Raw genomic sequence first — 22,001 nt, forward strand, 5'->3', positions numbered from 1 at the left:
CTATCTCTTGATGTGTTTGGAGACCTCAGTAATAAATACTTTATACTTTTTTTATTGACTGAAAGGATAATGAAAACCATGGAAGCATTTTCAGTATTTGTTTAAGTATGAATGATATGTAAACAAGATTATGAGATTAATTCAGTCTCATTCACTATGTTCCTTTATTCCACTATGGAACTCTTAAAATGAAATTTTGATGGCACTTTAGGGGAAAGAAATTAATTGAAATTACTTTAAAATGGACACCAGTTTATCAATACATATCAAGAGTTACAGATTTGGTTATAACAGTGCACAGAGAATCAGATTTTTAATCCTCACTGATTCTCATATATATTTTTAAATTTTGAATGAGGACTGAAGCAATAATCAAGAAGATATATCAAAAATATTTTTATTCTAATGGTTTAGATAATTTGGATGAAACTACTTATTGGCCTGGATTATTCAGATAATTTCCTCAATTCTCTACTTCACTGTGTTTTTGTAAGACACAGTCTATGTGTAGGTGGATATATGGGTGTATGTGTGGGTGACATAAAAGAGACCAGATGGATGGAAGAAGCAGATTAAATCTCACTAGTTACCAACCACTCAACCATCCAGAAAGGACTAAAAGACCAGAAATGAAAAAAAAAAATTAGAAGGAAGAGGAAAGATTCATTTAGTCATTTAGTCCAAATTCTCTTTACCCACCCCCGAACGGCTGTCCAGTGTTAAGTTTGCTTCATACAAAACACACAGAAGGAGGGAAAGGAAAATGGTAGAGAGGGATTATTTTTAACTATAGTTCAATCTTCTTTGCCACATCTGCTTCGATTTCTCCACATGACACCTAAAGGAGATGGTGGAAAAATGATGTAAATAACTTAGTAGTTACTTTTTACAGAAGTCTCATTTTTTCCAATTGTATTCTAGATAACTTAAAGAAAAGTATTCTAACTTTCTTGCCTGTCAGCATCATCCTAACTGAAAAATTCTCTTATGAGAATTCTTTCTGTCTTCTTTCACTGCTGTAAAGTTCATTGAGGCTAATCATTTAGACCATTTTGTCACCATACTACATGACATTAGAAAATAGTAGATAAATCATTTATTGTTTTATTAATTCTCATCAATTTCATCATATCTGCCAATCTATTAGTAATATTATACTTATGCTTCAGATTATTGTAATTTTTTCTCAGAAATTTTTTTACTCATCATTAAAATGTCCAGTGATATTAACTATTGTTATTGATATTGGGTTTCAAAATTGCATGTTTTAAAGCTACTACCCAAATTTAAACTGAATTTTTTCAGGTATGCCTAAATTTCTCGTTTACATTAGTCTTGGAAACTGAGCACACACACACACACACACACACACACACACAGAGCAATTTAGTCAGACCCTCAAAAGAACTTCTGATCTCAATTATTTGGATGTTTCTTCTTGCTGCAGCCCATCTAGCATAGCCCATTCTGTGGACTTCCTGCTCCTATCTTCCCATAAGTATACCATAAGGGGTAGATGCAACATGCTAAAGATTTCTGTGACTTTTTTTCTAATATTCCAATGATAGCAATGAACAACTTGAGTGAACCATTGGTCATTATTTACTTTTGTTAGATACATGATTAGCTTCTTCTGATCATCAGTTTTTCTGATTATGTTTTTATTTCTATTCTTTCAAGTTCCACACTGGTCACATGTTGCAGCCTATCCCTACCTACATACCATTTTGTTTTGCCCTTTTAATTATCCATTTAAGATTGTTGTGTTGCTTGCCTTTTAACTAAACAATAACCATTAATTTTTTTATTAATTAATTTTTAAGTTTTATTATAATTATATTAAAATTATGAATATTTGTTTTTTAGAGAACCTTGGGAACATTAAAGGAGTTTTACAATTTTTGAAGTCCATCCAACCTAGTTTCTTCCTTTTCTGTGATCACATAAATAAAAATATGTTTAAACTTAAAAATAATTATTTAACCTGTTCATCATTTCAATGGCTTAGGGAAATTTCTGGTGTGGAAACTCCCACTACCAATGTGGGCTGGCACTGTCTCTGCAATTTATAATCTCAAAAAGTTTTCTAAAGAAATATACAGGCTAAATATATGCATGCTTAGCATATATAAGTAAAGTAAAGACACCAAGTATCTAATGTAGAAATTGGTTCTGGGTCTTCCTGGTTCCAAGGCCAGCTCTTTATGCTGCATCAATTCAACTTCGAAATGATAAAGTTCCATGTTTTTAAAATTATTTCTAACAATTAGAATGGTCTGTGCCAATGACATCACTTCAAGTCAACATTTTGAGAGAAGGAAAAACCTATACTGAATCTCACATCTACTCTAATATTTCACAAATTTTGACCTCTATAAGAACCTCATAAGCTATCTAGTCCACTTCCCTCATTTCACAAATAAGGAAAGTGAGTTTCCAGGGGAGTAACAAAGGGAAACTCAAGTTACTTGCTGAGAGCCATACAGGCAGCAGACATCAGGTACTCTGATTCTTTTAGCAGTGCTTTTTCTGATATGACAACTTCACTAGTTTAACTGGTTTATGAAAGCAAAAGAATATACAGAAGCTTGTCAGGAAAGGATGGGTTTCATTTCTGTCTCCCATGTCATGTTTGCCCATATACCAGCTATGGGCAAGTCACTTAACCTCTCATAGTCCCAAGCAACTTTCTAAAAAAAGGTTAAATTGTACAGGAGTTCCTTATGTTCACAGGCAAAAGAAGAGAAGTTTTCACATTAGGAGTTCCTTATACTAATGAAATCATAAGACTAGATCCTATCATGACCAAGAAAAAAAAAGTTTTCATTATTATTTTATAGGTTAATAAAAAGTCAGTATTTACACACAGTAAACTTCATTAACTCATTCAATTGTTGCATACAATTATTGAAAAATGAACTTTGGAATTCAAAAATAATCTACAGACCTCTTTTTATAAATATAGCATGAATTCATATGTATTTCACAGCTTTTAAGAAAGTATTCTTTTTTATACTTGGCCATATTTTATGTCATCTGTTGTCCTATGTGATCCAAAAATAGAGAACTACTGGTCAACTATATAAATGGGAGGATAAGTGAATCAGAATCAAGACCATGTTTTTGTTCTACTTTCATTCAATCATTACTGTAATATTATAATTAAAAGATTTTATAGACCAATTTTCACTTCAATTGGAAATAAGTGAACTTGGGACAACAGTTAGGTAGATTTAGAAATCATGATGTAACTAGACCTGAAATGCATTACTTATTGATGAATCACTGTCAACCTAGCAGGAAACCTCTAGTGAATTGCCTCAGGACTCTATTTTTGTCCCCATTTTGTTCAACAATTTTTTAAAATGTCTTGAATGACCTACATATGGCAAACTTATCAAATTGATTGGAGACCTAAAAGTGGAAAGGATAGCTGAGAAAATGAATAAGAATACCTAACCCTCCTATTCTAAAAGGAAGAAAAAAACCTAAATAAGATGGAAGGTTGAGCTGAAGTTAATCAGTTGAAATAATTTAATTAGGAGGAATACAAAGTCATCCTCTTAACTTAAAAATCAAAACCACAAACACAACGTGGGACCTTTGGCTTAAAAATCAATAAAACAAATACAATATGGGGAAAATTTGGGCTACAAAGACATTTTGAAGAGGAAAAAAACTTAAATCCTAACAATAAATCACAGGTGTTCAAAAAAAGTTAATGCATTAACAGAATTTAGTCTAAAATAAATCTGTCCTCATTTGGAATACAGTGTCTAATTCTCAACAAATTTAGGACATTAACTGACAAACAAAATAGATTCCAGAGGAGGCAACTAGAATGGTGAGGGCATTAAAGATCCAGGTCATACAAGATTGATCAAATGATTTTCTAACCCAAGTAAGAGAACATTTGAATAGAGATAATAGTTGTTTTCAAATATTTGAAGGGGGAATGGAAGAGAAAAGGAAACAATATGAGGAAAGAACTAGTATCAGTTAGAAATTATAAGAAGAGAGAGATTTCAACTAACTATAAAGACAAATTAGAAATCTTGAAATTAAAAGTTTAAAAAATAGATTGAGCTACTCATAAGGTAATGAGTTCCCAATGAATGGAGGCCTTCAAGCTGAGTAGCATATTAACCATGTGGTTCATAGGTTTTATGATTGGTATAAGAGTTGAATTAAGTGACATATCCCTTCAATCTTTCAATCAATCAAAAAATCAACTCCTTCAATCAATCTTATGGAGTGATCTTTCAGTATTAAAGGATGCACAACAATGCCAAAATCAAAGCATAAATGATCTGGAGAAAACTTTAGAAAACTATGTATGTAGGTTACTTGATTTAATTCATAGGACATTCTGGGAGAAATGTAGAAGAAAGAAGGAAAGGTGTAGAAGTTGAGAAAAGTAGGTACATTCTCTGTTTGAAGACAGAACATATTGTATGGTGGTGGTTCCCAAACCTCCAACTTGTGTCCCTTCCATCCAGATTTGAATATAGAAAGACCACTTATTCCACTGGCCCAGGTAGAAGGAATATGGACCTTGGGTAGTAAACTGAATCTAGTTTGGATGTGACAGTTCCCTCAGAGATGTTCTCTATTCCCCAAGCCTTCAAGAAAAAAGAAAAGATATTGATGAATTGTCCTTTTTCCAAGATCTAAATAGCAAGCTCTTCCTCTTCCCTGTAGTCAGAAAATCAGTACCTGCTGTGTTCTTCTGTGATGATCAGATCCCTTCCCCATTAAATATTCTATTTGCCTTCTTTCTGTTCTGCTTTGCTCTCCATCATACATAAAATGAATTTAGTGTGCTAAGTTTAACTATGTAATTATCTGGAGGTGGTAGTAATGGTTGGGAAGAAACATAATAAAGAATTCAGAGTTCTGTTCTTCATGAATAATGGGCTCAGACTGGAGAGTTGATAGTCAAATAATGAATGGGCTGGTCCTGATAACTCACTCACTCTATGGAATTACCTATGGTCACTTTGTAAACTTCCAAAGAAATAAATAGTATGAATAAGTAGAGAGAAAAAAATAAATGAATCTAAATTTACCCTTGACAATTTTTCTCTATTGTGTGTGTGTGATTTGTACATTCTCATATACATACATGCATACATACCCCAATGATAAAGGAAAATAATCACAGTACATTGCATGGACTTTCTTAAGTTTCTCTATGCCTGGAATTTAATCCTGTGCCACAAGTGAAGACTTGCCCTACCTACCTCCCTACTAATGTGTGTAAAATCCTAGTGTGTAAAATAACACTATACATGCACTGTGACAGTAATAATTACAATTAATATTTATAAAATTATTTCAGATTTGCATTCATTTACTTCAAAATAATCATGTATGTTAAGGAATAAAAAGAATCCAAATATCAATTTTATAGAGGAAGAAATTGAAGTTCCTATTGGTGAAGTCATTTGTTCATGGGTCACACATAGGCACTCCATTAATCTTCTCCCTGGAATGTATGAAGAATGTTCTTGAATAGATATTGGTCAATTATACTTAAATAGAGCTAAAATATTAGGAAGCAGTCTTTGTTTCACATGTTTCTTCTGCAATCAATTTTTTTTCTTTTAAACAAATCCACAGATAATAGAAGAGATACCAGCAATTAAAAAAAAACAGGGATCAATAATCAATAGGAGAATAAGCTGTGATATATGAATGTAATGAAATATTGTTGTGTTATAAGAAATGACAAGCAGGATGATTTCAGAAAAACCTGGGAAAAAGATTTAATTTGAACTGATGCAAAATTGTGAGTAGAATAAAACAGCATTGTACATAAGAATAAACAATATTCTTATATTGCAAGATGGAGAATTGTAAATGACTTAGCTATATGATGATCTAATACAACCCCCAGGGACTAATGAGGAAACATACTATCTGCTACCAGAGAAAGAACTGATTCTATCTGAATACAGATTGAAACATACTATTTTTTGCTTTTTTTCTTTAATTTTGTTATTTAAATCTTCTTGTACAAAATGACTGATATGGAAATGTTTTTCATGATTAGACATGTGTAATTTGACATCAGATTACTTACTGTTTCAGGTTGTGGGCAGAAAAGTGAGAAAGGGATAAAGAGGAGGGAGGGTTAGAATTTGGAATGCAGAACTTTTTTTTAATCTCTTAAAAATTTTTTAACACATAATTGGGGAAAATAAGATATTTATATTGAAAATAATAAAATAAATCTGACATATTTAAAATATAGATATGGATATCTGCAGAAGCAGAATGATTGATATAGATGTAGATATAGATATAGATATAGATAGATTGAAGACAAGAAAATCTGGGTTCAAGTCTCATTTCTGAAATACTGATTGTGTAATCTTGGGCAAGTTCCTCAACCTCTTGGTGCTCTAGAAAACTCCCTAAGGTCATAAATTAGAGAGGAAGTGCCAATCCACATTTAAAGAGGAAATTTCCTCATCAAGGAGTTGAATATTGAAAAGAAAAATCACATATCCATTTACTCTCCTAAGAGTATTTGAAAAAGATAATAGGAGAGAGAGAGAGAGCTAGAAACAAAATAATAAGAAAGAATGGTAAGGTGCTGATGGATAGTTCAGGAAACATTATTTGAAGCCAGTGAAAGGCTACCCGAAATCCACAAATCTATTTTTTTCTTTCTTATTTTCTTGTAGGCAGTTGGGTGACACAATGGATTGACAGTAGGTGCTTGGAATGGGAACCCAGTAATTTTTTTTTAAAAAGAAACAATAATCAATGGGAGAATGGCTAAATAAGCTATAGTATATGAGTGTAATGGAATATTATTGTGGTATAAGAAATGATAAGCAAGATGACTTCAGAAGAACCTGGAAAAAGACTTAACACGAACTGATGCAAAATGAAGTGAACAGAACAAGAGAACATTGTACACAGTTCATAAGTTGAAATCTTATCTTTGACATTTACTAGTCATTATGACCATGGTCAAGTTATTTACTCTGCCTGTATATCAGTTGATTTATCTAAAAATTGTGATAATAAAAGATCCTCTCATAGGATTATTGTGAGGATTAAATGACAGTGTATGTATGTATGTGTGTATATATATATATATATATTCATAAACATTTTTCAAACTTTTAAGAACTACATAAATAATATCATCATCTTATATTAAGTTGAATGTAAAGACATTTTAGTGCAATATGTTTATTTTTTTGGTCTTCCTATAGCTCCACTCTACTTTTTTGTTTGACAGAACTAAGGCAAAACAATTCTGGAAAACAGTTTGGAATTATATGAAAAAATGAAAAAGGAACTAAAATTTTCATATACTTTTAGCTACAGATCTTGAATATAGTCTTTAGGTAAGGCAAGAAGAGATTACACACTAAAATCTTCAGATCAATGAAATCAATGTATCATATACCACATAATATAATAAATCCAAATAAAAATGGGACCTAAATATTAAGTCACTCTATAAAAAGGTTACAAAAGAACTAAATCAGGCAACTTTCACAGATATCACTGTGGGGATGAGGAGAGAAAATTCTTAATAATATTTAAAGGTGGAATAGCTGGATAGCACAGTTGATAGAGCACCAGCCCTGAAGTCAGGAGATCTGAGTTCAAATGTGACCTCAGACACTTAAAACTTCTTAGTTGTGTGACCCTGAGCAAGTCATTTAACCCCAATTACTTCAGCCAAAAAAAATTAATAAAGGCAAAGTGGTAATTTTAGTTTATATAAAATTGAAATACTTTTGTACAAACAAAATTAGAACAACCAAGATAACAAGGGAAGTGGTCTAGTGGGAAAAAATTTCTATCAAATATCTCTAGAAAATAATATCATATGGACATGGCTCTTTTCAACAATGAGATGATTCAGGCCAGTTCTGAATGGTCTTGTGATGAAGAGAGCCAGCTGTACTCAGAGAGGACAATGGGAACTGAGTGTGGACCACAACATAGCCTTTTCACTCTTTTGATTGTTGCTTGCATTTTCTTTTCTTTCTCATTTTTTTCCTTTTTGATCTGATTTTTCTTGTGTAGCATGATAATTATGGAAATTAGAATAGAATTTCATAGAATAGAAGAATGCACATGTTGAGCATGTAAAGGAAAGGGTGGGAGGAAAGAAGAGGAAATATTTGGAAACTATAAGGTTTTGTAAGGGTGAATGTTGAAAATTATCCATACATATGTTTTGAAAATAAAAAGCTTTAATAAAAAAGGTCAAAAAAGAGAAAATATCATATACAATTTACAAAGGCAATATATAAAAATATAAAAATAATTCCCTCATAGGTAATATTTTAAAGGATATAAAGAAACAATTCTCAAAAGAAAATTCTAGAATGCTCCAAATTATCAATAACGAGGAATTCACATCAAAAATTTTCTGAGGTTTTATCTCACAATCAGAAGTTGGCAAAGATGACAAAGATAATAATGGTCAATGATGGTGAGTTTGTAGAAAAATGGGCACATTCACACATTATTTGGTGAACATGAAAATTGAGCTAATCATTCTGGAATGCATTTGGAATTTCAAAAAAAAAAATAGTCACTTAATCTCAGAGAATGTATTGTTAGATATGTGGCCCAAGTTTATCAAAGGTAAAAAGACAATTTCTATAAGTACTAATATATTTATAGTAAAGCTTTTTGTAGCAGCAAACTACTACAAAGTAGATGTCTGGTTATTGGAAAATTACTAAACAAGTTGTGGTACATGGATATAATTAAATATTCCTGTGCTATATAAAATGATAAATACAGAAAAGAATAAAAAGACTTAAATGAACTGATACAAAGTAAAGCCAGTGGAACCAGAAAAATAGTATCTTCAAAACTGAAAATGAAAGAAACAATGACAACAAAATAACAGAATTTGGAAACTATGAAATATGAACTAAACTTGTCCCTAAGTAAGAGATAAAAAATTTCCTTTACTTCCCTTCTTTTCAGAGGTGAAGGCTATGGTAGCAAGATGCAACATATAATGTTAGACTTGTTTGATATATTGGTTAATTCTGTAGAACTTTTTTTCTTTTTTATTATGTTATAAGGAAAGTTCTCTAGGAGGGTGAGAGGATAGATTCATTGGAAAACATGGTGGTATAAAATAATATATTAAAAAATTTTATTTTTAAAGAAAACGAGTTGAATGAAATAGGTTTATGTTACTGGGATGATGGCTAAATAAACTGTAACACATTAATATAATGGAATATCATTGCTTTATAATAAATGATGAATATAAAAAATAGAAACTTAAAAAGATATTTGGATGATATGAAGTAAAATAAGCAGAATTTGGGAAACAGAATTCCCAAGGAGCATAACAATGTACCTGTAAAGCCAAATAATATGAAACTATAAGTTGTGTAATAAGTGATCTAATTGGGTAGGCTTCAGAGAAGAGAAAAGCATTTCCCACATTCATTGAAAAAGTCTATGACTATGAGAAGGGAGTACTACATATGCTGTCTGAAACAAATGACATGCTGAATGTTTTTGCTGAAATTTTTAAAAATATTTTTCACACAGGAAAGTAAGGAATCAAGGGATTTGGTTAGAAATGAATGTAAAATAAAAGGATTTTTTAAAAAAAGAATCAAAATAAAGTATGTTCATTTTTTTGATTCAAAAGAATGAAAATGCAAATTATCATAAGAGTTCATAATATCATTCATTATTTTTCTAATTATATCTGAATCATTGTTAGGTCACCATTTTTCAATGGTGCTCAATAATAATGTTGCCAAAATACATAGTGATGATGATGAAAACCCATAATAATTTTATCACCATCAATTAATATCTGTTGTTCACCTATTACATGTTGGAAGCTGTGCTTTAAAATTAGTCACTTTTGTCTTAATTGTTCTTTTTTTTAAATAGACATTTTCTAAAAGTCAATCAGGTTTCTAGTGGCTCATATACACATGTACATACTCACTCACCAACATGTACACACATATCCAGAATGTTTTAGCTTAGCTCATACTATACCTTGCCTCTTTCAAAACAGGAATTTAACCCTGGGTGTCTGAGTTTTCTTCGACAAGAGTCTCCATTTTCCCCAAATATTGTGATAAAAATATCTATATCAGTTCCTGATGCTGGTTGTATGCCCGTGTGGATATTAACTAAGTAAAACACATCTGTAAACAAACAAAAAAAGAAAGAAAGAAGGAAGGAAAATTTCATAAAAAGGCACATTCAGAATCAATAATGTTTATCCACTGTAGAGGTAAGCCAGTCTAACTGATTTAGCAAAGTAGCCTGTGGGGAAGATAAGAGGCTCTCCAATGAGTCAAATCCCCACTCCTCTGCCCTTGACTGCATTTTCTCCTTCCAACCATGGTGGCGATGCTCATAAGCCCTGGGGACAGCAGAGTTCACCAAGGCACCAGATCTATTTCCAGCTTCATCCCATAGCCATCCCTGAAAAGAGAAGCTATAGAAAAAGAACCTTCCTCATCACCATCAGTAATAAATGCTTTTCAATTGCCACTAATAGGGTGCATAGGACACTGGATGTGGCAACCCTGCCCAGATCACCAGTTTTCCTTCTAACCTAGCCATCATACTATTATCAGGAGAGAAAATGTCTCAATATAAAGGTTTGACCATCACCATCAATTGCCGACTGTCACTCAGAGTAGTCAAGGCAACCTAACTGAAATAGACAGGTTCCCTAAGGGGGAAACAGAAGGTAACATGTGGCAAGTGAGCTGAATCACCACCACCATTTCATTGAATACTATGTCCCCTCAAATCATCATGGAAAAAGAAAAGGACCCAAGGGATTTTGGAATAGTAATATTCGCAATCTAGCAGCCTGGAAAGAGCTCCTGAAGGTACCACAACTACATTTGTTGAAGGTCCCCAAAAGAAAGTTCTTATTATCAAAGTTTTTGATAATGTCAAATCATTCAGCATCAGAAACTGGAAATGAAATTCAAGAAAACATTCAAATATTACCATTTGGTTTGCCACTGTATTCTAAGGGTCATGTGAGGTTTTTTTTTTTTCCTATTTGACTTGGACATAAAATCTTCCATATATGTTGTTTCCCCCCAAAGAATGTGAGCTGCTTGAGAGTAAGGATTATCTTACTTTTTTGTTTATATCCCCAGTGCTTAGTATAGTATTTTGTACAGTATTTTGTACAAAGAAAGTGCTAAATAAGATGCTTTATTCATCCATTTAATGCCTAATAAATAACTGTTAGAAATAACAACCATAGGCCTTGGGTAGTGTGATATAGAGTGAAAAGTACTGGACTGGAATCAGAAGTACTGTGTTTGAATAATGACTCTGCTACTTAATGCTTACATGACCTTGAACCAGTCACCCCTTCTCTGAGTTTCATTTCCCCTAGCTGTAAAGGGGATGAATTAATTTTACTGTATATTGACTATGTTCATGGTATTGTATCTGAAGTGAAAATAAACAGTATCTATAATTTTCTCAAGATCACGATCTAACACCTTTAATTCAAATATGATGTAAAGTGTCATGTTTTCTTTCTTTAAGGAATACAGAAGGAATAGCAGAGTAAAACACCAAATCTGAGTTCTTTGATGATAAGTTTCCATTTTCAGATGTTATCCAAATGCTACATTTTAGATCCATGTTCATGTTCTCATTTCCATTCAGAGAAAAAGGGATAAAAGCTGTTATCTAAGTAAGTTCTCTTCATATTAATTATAGCTTTTAAATCTAGTTAGTGTTTCCTTGTCTGCTCTGGAATTTTATGGGCAAGGAGAGAAAGAAGCATAATGGGAGGTTCCTATGTCTATTCCAAATCAGCAGCATTGCATATTAGGCTCTCAGTGAGATAATTGCTGCCACTACCAATTAATGTGGTCTGGGGAAGTGGCTCAACTCTTCCCTTCAATATGCATTAGCATTTCCCACTGATAGCAATAATTATCATCTACCATGATGTCTAGATGACAGCATATTGTTAAGTAATACATGCTCCTTTAGGCAGCATGGCAAAAATATTTTAGCAAGGGCAGTGTTAACTGTAGAAATAAAGAGCTATGAAACCTTTCCCTATGGAATTTCACCAACATTCTGGTTCTGAAGCACAAGAGATGCTAAGAGTTTTTGTCCAACTATTTCTATATACCTTGGTGATAAAGATTACCACAAATATATGTAACTAAGGAATTGGTCTAAAAAACAAGTTCTCTATTTCTATAAAACATTCATCTATCTCTCTCTATATTTTTCATATATATATGTATATATATAAATATGTATATATATACATATTTATATATGTATATACATTTATATGTACATATATACATATTTATATATACATATATATGTGTATATATTTACATATATGCACAAATTTACATATATTTACAAATATGTATGTATTTACATATATATGTAAAGGGAAGATTGTGAGATGTATTTAGGTAAACAAGTGTGTAGAGTATGAGCCTGAAATCAGTAAGCCTCACCCAAGTATAAATCTAACCTGTGATACTTCCAAGATATATAGCCTTGAACAAGTAACTTCTATTTACATCAGTTTCCTCACTTGTAAGATAAGAATAATAATAGTGATCATTAAAAAATCTTACTGCAGTTAAAAAAATTTTTTTTTATCATAATGGAGCATTAAAAACCAAACACAGACCCCTCCACACTTAAACTGAATAAATAAGGCGAATTGTCTAAATTAGTAAATTGATAAACATGTTGCTAGGCTCTGTGGAAATCGTGCTAGATTTGGAATTGAGGACTCTGTGTTTGAATTCCAATTCTGCCACTTACTACTGGTGTGCCTTTGGGCAAATCAATGAATTTCTCTGAGCCTGAAATTTATTATCTCTGAAGTGAGGGCGGTTTTCAATCTTTGATGTTATAATTTTTAGTGCTAATCTTATAAATAGGAATAAGGCTAAAGCACATCGAAAGTCTTTGTGACTGATAGGAATTTTTCCAAAATTAGATCCTCTTTAATGTGAAATGAACAACCTAATGAAACATTTCAGGAAAAAAAAAAACATTTGAAGGGCTAGTTCTTATTTTAGCAACGATACCTCTTAGGGGTTCCTTTTCTGGCCTAACTGCCGCTAGCTCTGTCACACTTTCTGATCCATCTTCATCAAAGAGCCACTGGTCTGCCACATAAAAGGCCAATTCTTCCTTCGTATCCATGTCTTTGAGCCGGAGCTGCAGGCAACAGAAAAGAATTCAGTTCTTATAAATTAATTTATTTTTATTCAATAGACAGAGATTTTGGTCATTCAAATACCTACAGTACTGAAATTATTATGTTTTCAACAGTGAATAACTAAAACCCTTAAGAAACATGGATGTAACAAATGCTTGATTTTTTTTTTTTTCGCTTGTATAATACCCAATTGTTTTCTAAAATGGTTGAATCAATGCAACCATCCACGAGAACTGGATTAGCATACTTTTAATTCCACTGTCCAGCACTTTTTAAAAGGCCTCTATTAATATTATTAATATGTATTAATATTAAAGCATTCTTCTCTTTTCCAATTATATTTACATGTAAGACTAGATTTACTTCATATAAAATTTAAACAAAGTATTTCAACAGATTAAATGAAGCAGATATGAGAATTGAACTGTCTTCTATAAGTTAAATATTAAGGAGATTTGAAAAATATGTAAAAACAATGTAATACCACAATTCTCACTAAGTTTTTTTCTTTGTTTTGGAAAATTATTCCAATTTTTCATATTTTTTCACAAAACATGCTATTTGTATTGACAAAATAGGTTTGTTATTATTTTAAATGAATTAACAATATTTTAAAATTTGGTTTTAATCTTTAATTGATATATATATATATATATAATATGTATGTATATTCCACTGATATTCAAAAAGTTTTAGAACTACTTTATCCTCTGCAAAAATAAGTTTTGTTATCTTTTAGTTTCTTTGTTATATTAACAGGGATGAGGTAGTCCTAATAGTCATTAGTATTCTCTTAAAGAAAACTTTGTGTTATTATCAATTAAGCACAGTGTCTTATACTTGTGTATTAAATGTTTATGGAATTAAATTTCATACAAGTGACAAGTATCGATTTTGAACATTTTACTTTGAATTTCTTTTTATCAATTTGCATCTTTTAACCACTTGTCTGATGGAAAATGGTATTTATTTTAATATATGTGTACCAACTACATTTTGGAGGTCAGGATTCTATTAGAGAATTTTAATGCTAGGTTTTCACCATATATATTTCATCTTTTAGTTTACCTTACATAGATTGAACTCATGCAAAAGCTTTTTAATTTTTAAAATAAAGCCAAAATTGTCTAGTGATTTATTCTATTCCTTGCCTTATTATTAAAAAATATCTCCACATATGATGGTGCAATATGTAACTTTGTATGTTCCTTTAATTTGTCTTGTAGCACAATATTTGATGTTGAGAATATTCATCTCCTTTCAATTATTATATCATAAAGAAGATGCTAAGTGAACTTTATTATTTGCCAGAATGTTTTTCAATGATTGTAAAATATAAAATTTCCTTCCCCAGGAGGCTGTGTTCTTCAGTTTTGTCAACACTGACGTCTGTCTGAATTTGTTTCTAGGTATTATTTATGTAGTTTATTGTTGATAAACATTTTTTTTTCAAAATCCAATACCAGATAACTTTGATTATAACTGCTTAATAACTAAATTTGAAATATACTAGTGTCACACTCTTCATTCTTTCCTAATAGTTTTCCATTATACTTTCTCTTATGTATTTAGGTAGTACATAAAAATATGTATGCATCTGTATAAAATGTAATTTTTCTACTTATCTTTTGACCATATCTTTATTCATCTTTCCTTTTACTTTTTCCTTATCTGAGAAAAAAATGTACTACTTTTGATGTCTGAATTCAAAATTTTCTGGGTAACTATAACATTCACAATATTCTAAGTAAGTTTTTTAGTGTAAAAGGATTTCAGACCAGTGAGGGGCCTAGTCTTGCTATTAAACTTTATTATGTTATATATTCTTCCTCTCCCCATTCCTTTCCCTATGGAGCTATGTATGTGTCACTTTGTATTACTTAGAAAAATATGATCTCATCTTTCCCTTAAAATATAGACCCCATGTTCCCCAAACATCTTTTTTTAAAAAAAAATGTATCGGCCTCAGTTTTTTTTTTTTTTTTTTTTGGCTTGATGCAGTCTCCTTTTCAACCTTACTGTTCAGCTCAGACCCAATTCTTCCCCACTGCCTTAAGGAGCACCACCCTATTTTGTTTTACTTTTATTACTATAGTATTAAGAGTAAGAACTGATGTGTTCTCACTCTTATACCTATAATAAAAATAGTCTTTAAACGTGACACCTCAATTATAAGAACTAATCTATTCCTGGTCTGATGCCTCTTCTTTCTGCTCTATAAACTTTTTTTTTTGAATACCTAGAGTCAGAATTAGTCTCTTTTTTCACTCAGAGATTCTTAAACAAGGTTGAACTCCAAAGAAATATCAGTCTTTTCAGAATGTAACTACTGGATCATTTTTGAGCCCTACACTAGTCACAGTTGACTTACACACATTTTATCCCATACATTTGTATTTCAAATTTCTTGGGTCAAATCAGGTTTTCTCAAAAGAAATTCTTAGGTATAAGTGTTTTTTTTTTTTAACCAAAAAAATCTTCTATCAGATTATTCTCAACTTTGCAGTTGACACCTTCAGTGCAAGTAAGTATTCTTATTATATATTTTTTCTTATGAAGAAGAATTGACTAAAAACAAATTTGTAATGAAGACCAGTATGAGTAAAAAAATAATCATCCCTTTCTTCTAGGTCAGTAATTTTCATTTCATTAAGCCAAATATTCCATATTCATCTTCTCTTTAAAAATTAAGTGTGGCAGAATTTTCATAATATTAAAAAGCACATTATGCTCAGAAAAGGAGAAATGGGAAAAAAAAGGATGCAATAGAAAATGAGAGAAAAGGCAATGAGATCTTTATTAATTAAATAATTTATCCATTCATCATATTTATTTAGTGCCTATTATTTTCATAACATCATCCTATACTATCGGAGCAATTCCCAGGAGTATGGAGCATTTACCGTCTAGTTAGGAAAACAAGCCATTCCCATATTAGAGTGGAGCAATACAAAAAATAAATATTAAAATAAAATTTGAGCCCCAAATAAGTAATATAGACAACTGGAACACAAAGACCTGTATACAGTGATCCCTCCATAAATGTCAACTGCAAATATCTTACAAGAGGAAAAATAGGAAGAGAATAAGGCAGAATGGATAGAAAAATGGAATATTTGCATGAAAATAGGATTGATGTGAAGTCAGAAATATGATCCAGCCAGGTAAAAATTTTACTTTAAATAGTGCCTAGTATTTCACTTAGTTCTTTGATCCATAGCCTAGTTGGTGCTAAAAACATGTTTTCTTATGTGTGGAGGATAAAGTAGCTTCTTTGAACTCTACACTCTTCTACAAACAAGAACAGGGAGAAAAAGGGAAGGTGTCAGCATCAAATATGAACAATGCCTTAATCAGGCCCCAGAGGTCCTTTATCTTTTCTCCATCAGACAATTTTTACTCAGAGTAGTTTAGGAAATCTTTTTTCCTCTTAGTAAAAGCTCCCGGGAACAAAGAGAATTCTAGCCTCAGTAGAACCTGAAATCCATATCTAGACCGCACCTCCTTTCAGGGTTGTATATCATAGGATCACAGTTCATAGTAGTAGAATAGGCAGGGAATTCTGAGCCTCTCTAGTCCAATCCCCTCACTATGAATTTCAATCAGAGATATTGTCCCTGACAAGCAATGATTCAGGACTTTAAGGACATTTCTTTCCCTCCATAGATTTATAATATCTCACTCAACTTTTCTCAAGGGGTAGGAAGAATCGTGTTTGTTTACTGGGGAAATGACATTTCTAAACTATGCAGAATTCAATATTCCAAAAAGAATTAGTTCAAAAAAATAATGTTTCTTGCAGTGATTTAAATATATTCTATATACAATACTAAACAGTACCTTGTATAGCTTAATTCCTTTCTTCAAACATGAGTCAGGTAATAAAAAAGAAACTTTTGTGATGTCACCAATGTCATCAATGTGCAACTGTGAAATAACAAAACTAGAGTTAAAAGAAAGGCTTTATGAACATTGATCTTTCCATAACATAATCAAATGATTTTTATGTCTTTGGTAGTCTCTAAAAAAGGATAGCATATGAGCAGTGGTAGTTCCTTAAAACATACTTGCTAAAGCATTAGAAAGTTCCATCCTTTGGGGGGAAAATTTCAAGCAGCTAGACTAAATTATCAAGAAGGCAGCCAAGATATGATAGTGTCTGAGAGTTGGCAGAATGATTCAAAACAATTTTTAAGCACTTTGAATTCTTTTGCACCCTTTAATGTCTGCAAAAGCATTCTGGAAGCTTTGCTGACCATATCTTTATAGAATTTCTTGATGATTTTCAATAACTTTAAATTTATCGAGATTGACACAACAAATTACAAAAGTTAGGAAACAGTCCAAATGCCATGGTTATAACTATTTTTTAGTCAACCTATTAAAATGACATTTGAAAAACAAGCAAGACCAAGACATAAAGAAAAGGTAATATTAGTATAAACTTACCAAAAATGGATCATTTTTCAAGTTCTCAATTTTCTGCACAGGAGATTTCCCTCTCATTCCAAATACAATCAATTGAATATCTGGAATGTTTTCTGGTAAGGGAGATGCAGAGAGCCACATTTGCCACTGACCTTTGCTGGTAACAGGGGAGTCTTTTATCACTGCAGGGATCACATTTGCCTCTATAATTAAAAAAAAAATAACAATAGATAGATGGATAGATGGATGTTGATGAATGGATGGATAGATGGAGGAAAGAGAAAGAGAGAAGAGAGAGAAAATATTAAATGTATTAGCCAGCATTTTGGGGTGGAAAGAGCACTGGAATCAAAGTCAGTAAAGATCTAGATTCAAATATTGCCTCTGATATTTGTAATAATACAACAAATAACAGCCTTTCAAATCCTCAATTTATTCATTTATAAAATGAGAAAAATACTTATTGAACCTAATGCATAGTCTGCTGTGAGGAGCAAATGAAAAGAAGCTTTGAAAAATCAAAGTACTCTAACATTATTATTAGATAGTGGCATAAATCCTTTTTTAGTGAAGCATAACCCAAAATCACACCCACTCATTAAAACTGTTATCTTTTTCCCACTCCTCTCATCAGAACCTGGACTCTGCTTTTTGAGATTCTGTTTTTTTGAATAATGTGTTTTCACCTCATCTTCCACAGAATCTGACCTTCAAATCATTTCTAGATAATTTTCAAACTGTGGCTGTGTGTGCTCATTCCCTCACTTCTATCTCCCCTTACAACATAAACTCCTTGAGAGCAAGGACTGACTTTCACATATATCCCTAGTTCTTGATACAGAACCTGGAACATAATACACACTAAGTTTAGCTTTATCATTCATTATGGAATGTAGCAATGTAAAACACACAAGAAAAAATAACCACACAAGTTATCACATTATTAAGAAATAACATGCCTTTCAGAAAAAAAATGTGCTCTAAGTTTAGAGAGGGAAGAAACCAACGAGACCTATGGTGTTTGAACATTCATCTAAAAGAGACAGAACCAGAGATAGTCCATGAATGAATGGCAAAAATTTGGATAAACAGGAGAGAAAAACAAACAAACAAACAAACAAAAAAAAACATATGGGAGTTCTATGAACCAAATAGTACCATAAATGACCTAGCTGGAACAAAGGCTTCACACATACAATTGGCTAGGAAGAATGGGATCAGGCTACAGCAGTCCAGATCCAAGCTGAGGATCTAGGAGAGCCTTCTGAGTAAGTGAATGAGCTACTGGTGGATAGTAAAAAAAAAAAAAAAAAAAAAAAAAAAAAAATCTTGGATTTAGTCTCAAGACACATAGGTTTTATAACTAATTAATTATATGATTTAGAGACAGTTGTTTAATGGCTCAATTTTCTCATTGGGATAATAGAAATGATGATGCTTTACTATCTACTCCATGGATAGTAAAGTATCATGTATTATTTCACTTGATTCTTACAATAGCCCTACTCCATGGGGCTATTGTAAGAATCAAGTGAAATAATACATGGAAGCTCTTAGAGTTATAATGAAGAAGAAATGAGGGTTTTAGTAAGCAATGTTTTGAATGGTGCCTTGTTCTTCTGAGAATTCCCCAATAATAAAAACCAGGCATTTTGGATGTTTTCATATAATAGAAATATAAAGGGCTAATTCAGCAGTATTCCCAATTGTAACCTAGAAGAGGTGGAGAATTTTCTATTTTTGAATGTTCATCTTGTTTCTATTTAAGAATTTGAGAATTTTTTAAAAATACTTTTAATCTTAGCCACATGTTCCTACTTGCATTATTTAAAGAAATATATGGTATTGTTCACAAATCTCTTGAAAAATAATTCATTGACTAATTTACAATCCTTCCCATAGATAATATCATTTTACTCATAGGCTACTAGGCTTTGAAGTAGATTTTTAATGAACAATAGACAGCTGTCAGTTATCTTTATGAGAAAAAGCTCTATGAAAGCTTAATTTGAAGATGAATTATAAATTTGGGGCTGAGTTTTCTTTCTATTAGTACCATGTATTGTATACAATGACAAATTGCATTACATAACATATTATTAAGTATTAAATGAATTCATAATTGCACATAAGCAAAAATATCAAATTCATTTTAAAATGACAATATATATAACTTGTGTTCCAGAATACATGAAATTTAAGAATTATTATACAAATTTTTCTTCATTAAGAAAAAATTATTGAAAGTAGATATAAAAATCAGTCACTGATAGGAACTCACTTATAAAGATTTGGTTATGTTAAATACCTAGACTGTTAGCTAACTTTTGACATCAAGTGGAGGAGATCTAAGTTCTAATACCCATCTCCATCACAAATTAGCTTTTAGATCTTAATTACACCTTTTAATTTTTCAACACCTCTGTGACCTAATCTGTTTCAAAAACAGATCTGGAGCAGATAATCTCTATTACTTTATACTATTTCATTTTATTCATTTTCATGCAAAATTATAGTCCAAAAAAAGGGGGCGGGGTTCATGAACTTTATGATAGTGGGTTTTAAGTTGATTGAGTTATAAGACTTCAATCAATTAATCAACAATTTAGATCAATCATCTGCCTTACACTCTGTAACCTTTTTCAATCTCAATCCCAACTATAAATGAAAGAGGGTAGATAATATGAACTGTAAGGGATCCTTCAGGTCTAATATTCTAAGATTCTATTATTTTAATGGAGAGTAAATTGATAAAGATGCAGCTCTACCATTTTGGTCTTCAAATTATCTTTATTTTCAATTTATACACAGTTCACCTGTAGACAATCATATTCAGGAATCTCCCCCTCAACAGTACAGAAACATTTGATAAAATATTTTAAGATCAATACCCAAACATCCAAGCATCATTTTATTTCTTTTTTGATGTGTTTATATCCATGGTATGTCAAGCTCATGAAATACAAAGTTGAAGGCAATAAGCCTCTAATTTTACTCATTTTCATCATTTAGTAAATTAAACTTTGAATCCTAGTTAATGAATCCTGTTCATATGGAAATTTTAAGTATTATTTAGATCTACAGGGATTGTAGTTGAACTACTGGCATATTGGAAACTATTATCCTTTTCTAGATTGAACAATATCAGAGTAACATCCAAACAAGACCAGTATTACCTTTCAGCGGAATTATAGCTTCACTAAATTTTTTTTCTGAATGTTTACTGATCCAGTTTTGATAAGTAAAGATATGAGTGATGACAGAAGTATGTCCTTCCTTTATAACAACTTCATCCAAAAACCAATTATCTGTTTAAAATAAATGAAAGAGAAAGACACACAATGAATTAAAATGAAGGATTAGAGAGAGATCTAACATACTTCAGCAACATGCAATCAGGATCTTAGATATAACAAAAGCAAAAATAGACCTAATAAAAAGAGATCGTCAGGGAAACTACATTTTGCTAAAAGGTATCATAGTGAAGCAATATTTTTAAAAAATTTCAGCAAGTTTACTTCATAAAGACTTCATTGCTCTAATGTATATTGAGATTGGAACTGAGTCAAATTTATACAAATAAGAGTCATTCCCCAAATGATATATAGTCAAAGGATATAAAGATAGTTTTTAGAAAGTCAAAGCTATCTAAGTTCATGTGACAAAGGCTCTAAATCATTGTTGATTAGAGAAATTCAAATTATAACAACTCTAAGGTACCACCTCATACTTATGAGATTAGCTAATATGAACAGAAAGAAAAATGACAAATGTTGGAGGGCATATGGAAAAATTCAAGGGCTAATGCATTTTAGGAGGGCTAATGTAATTGTGAACTGATCCAACCAAATTGAAGAACAATTTGAAGCTGTATCCATAAGGCTATAAAACTGCACAAACTCTGACCCAGCATTACCAAGTCTATATCCTAAATAGATCAAAGAAAAATGATAAGGACCTACATGTATAAAAATATTTATGGCAGCTGTTTTGTGATAGTTAAGAATTAGAAATCTAAGGGATAATAATAATTCTGAACAAGTTGTGGTATATGATTGTGATGGAATACTGTTATGCTATAAAAAATTTATGAGGGGTGTGGTCTCAGAAAAGAAAAAAAAAATATGGCAAGATCTATAGAATATACTGCAAAATGAAGTGAACCAGAACATCATTGTGCAGAGTAACAACAATATTGGAATGATAATCAACTGTGAAAGACTTAACTATTCTGATCAATACAATGACTCAAGACAATTCCAAAAGACTTCACCAGTGATGAGCTCTGCAGTGAAGTGTATTTTCTCTCTTTATTTTCCTTGCTTTTTAAAATATGGTTAATATGGAGCTATGT

The 22,001-nt window shown here is 31.5% G+C and overlaps 1 protein-coding gene across 1 annotated transcript in view; it reads right to left on the minus strand.

Moving 5' to 3' along the window:
- RP1 (RP1 axonemal microtubule associated) overlaps positions 1–22,001 on the minus strand; it is a 582,455-nt gene that overhangs the window by 135,874 nt on the left and 424,580 nt on the right. The window contains exons 39-43 of the mRNA XM_031946393.1: positions 20,824–20,955; positions 17,669–17,850; positions 17,060–17,146; positions 13,086–13,218; positions 10,024–10,175 (exon numbers count right to left, since the gene is read on the minus strand). Coding sequence (XP_031802253.1) covers positions 10,024–10,175; positions 13,086–13,218; positions 17,060–17,146; positions 17,669–17,850; positions 20,824–20,955 — 686 coding nt within the window. The remainder of the gene's footprint in view (positions 1–10,023; positions 10,176–13,085; positions 13,219–17,059; positions 17,147–17,668; positions 17,851–20,823; positions 20,956–22,001) is intronic.

The sequence above is a fragment of the Sarcophilus harrisii genome, chromosome 1 (genome assembly GCF_902635505.1).
Source record: "Sarcophilus harrisii chromosome 1, mSarHar1.11, whole genome shotgun sequence".
Lineage (NCBI taxonomy): Eukaryota > Metazoa > Chordata > Mammalia > Dasyuromorphia > Dasyuridae > Sarcophilus > Sarcophilus harrisii.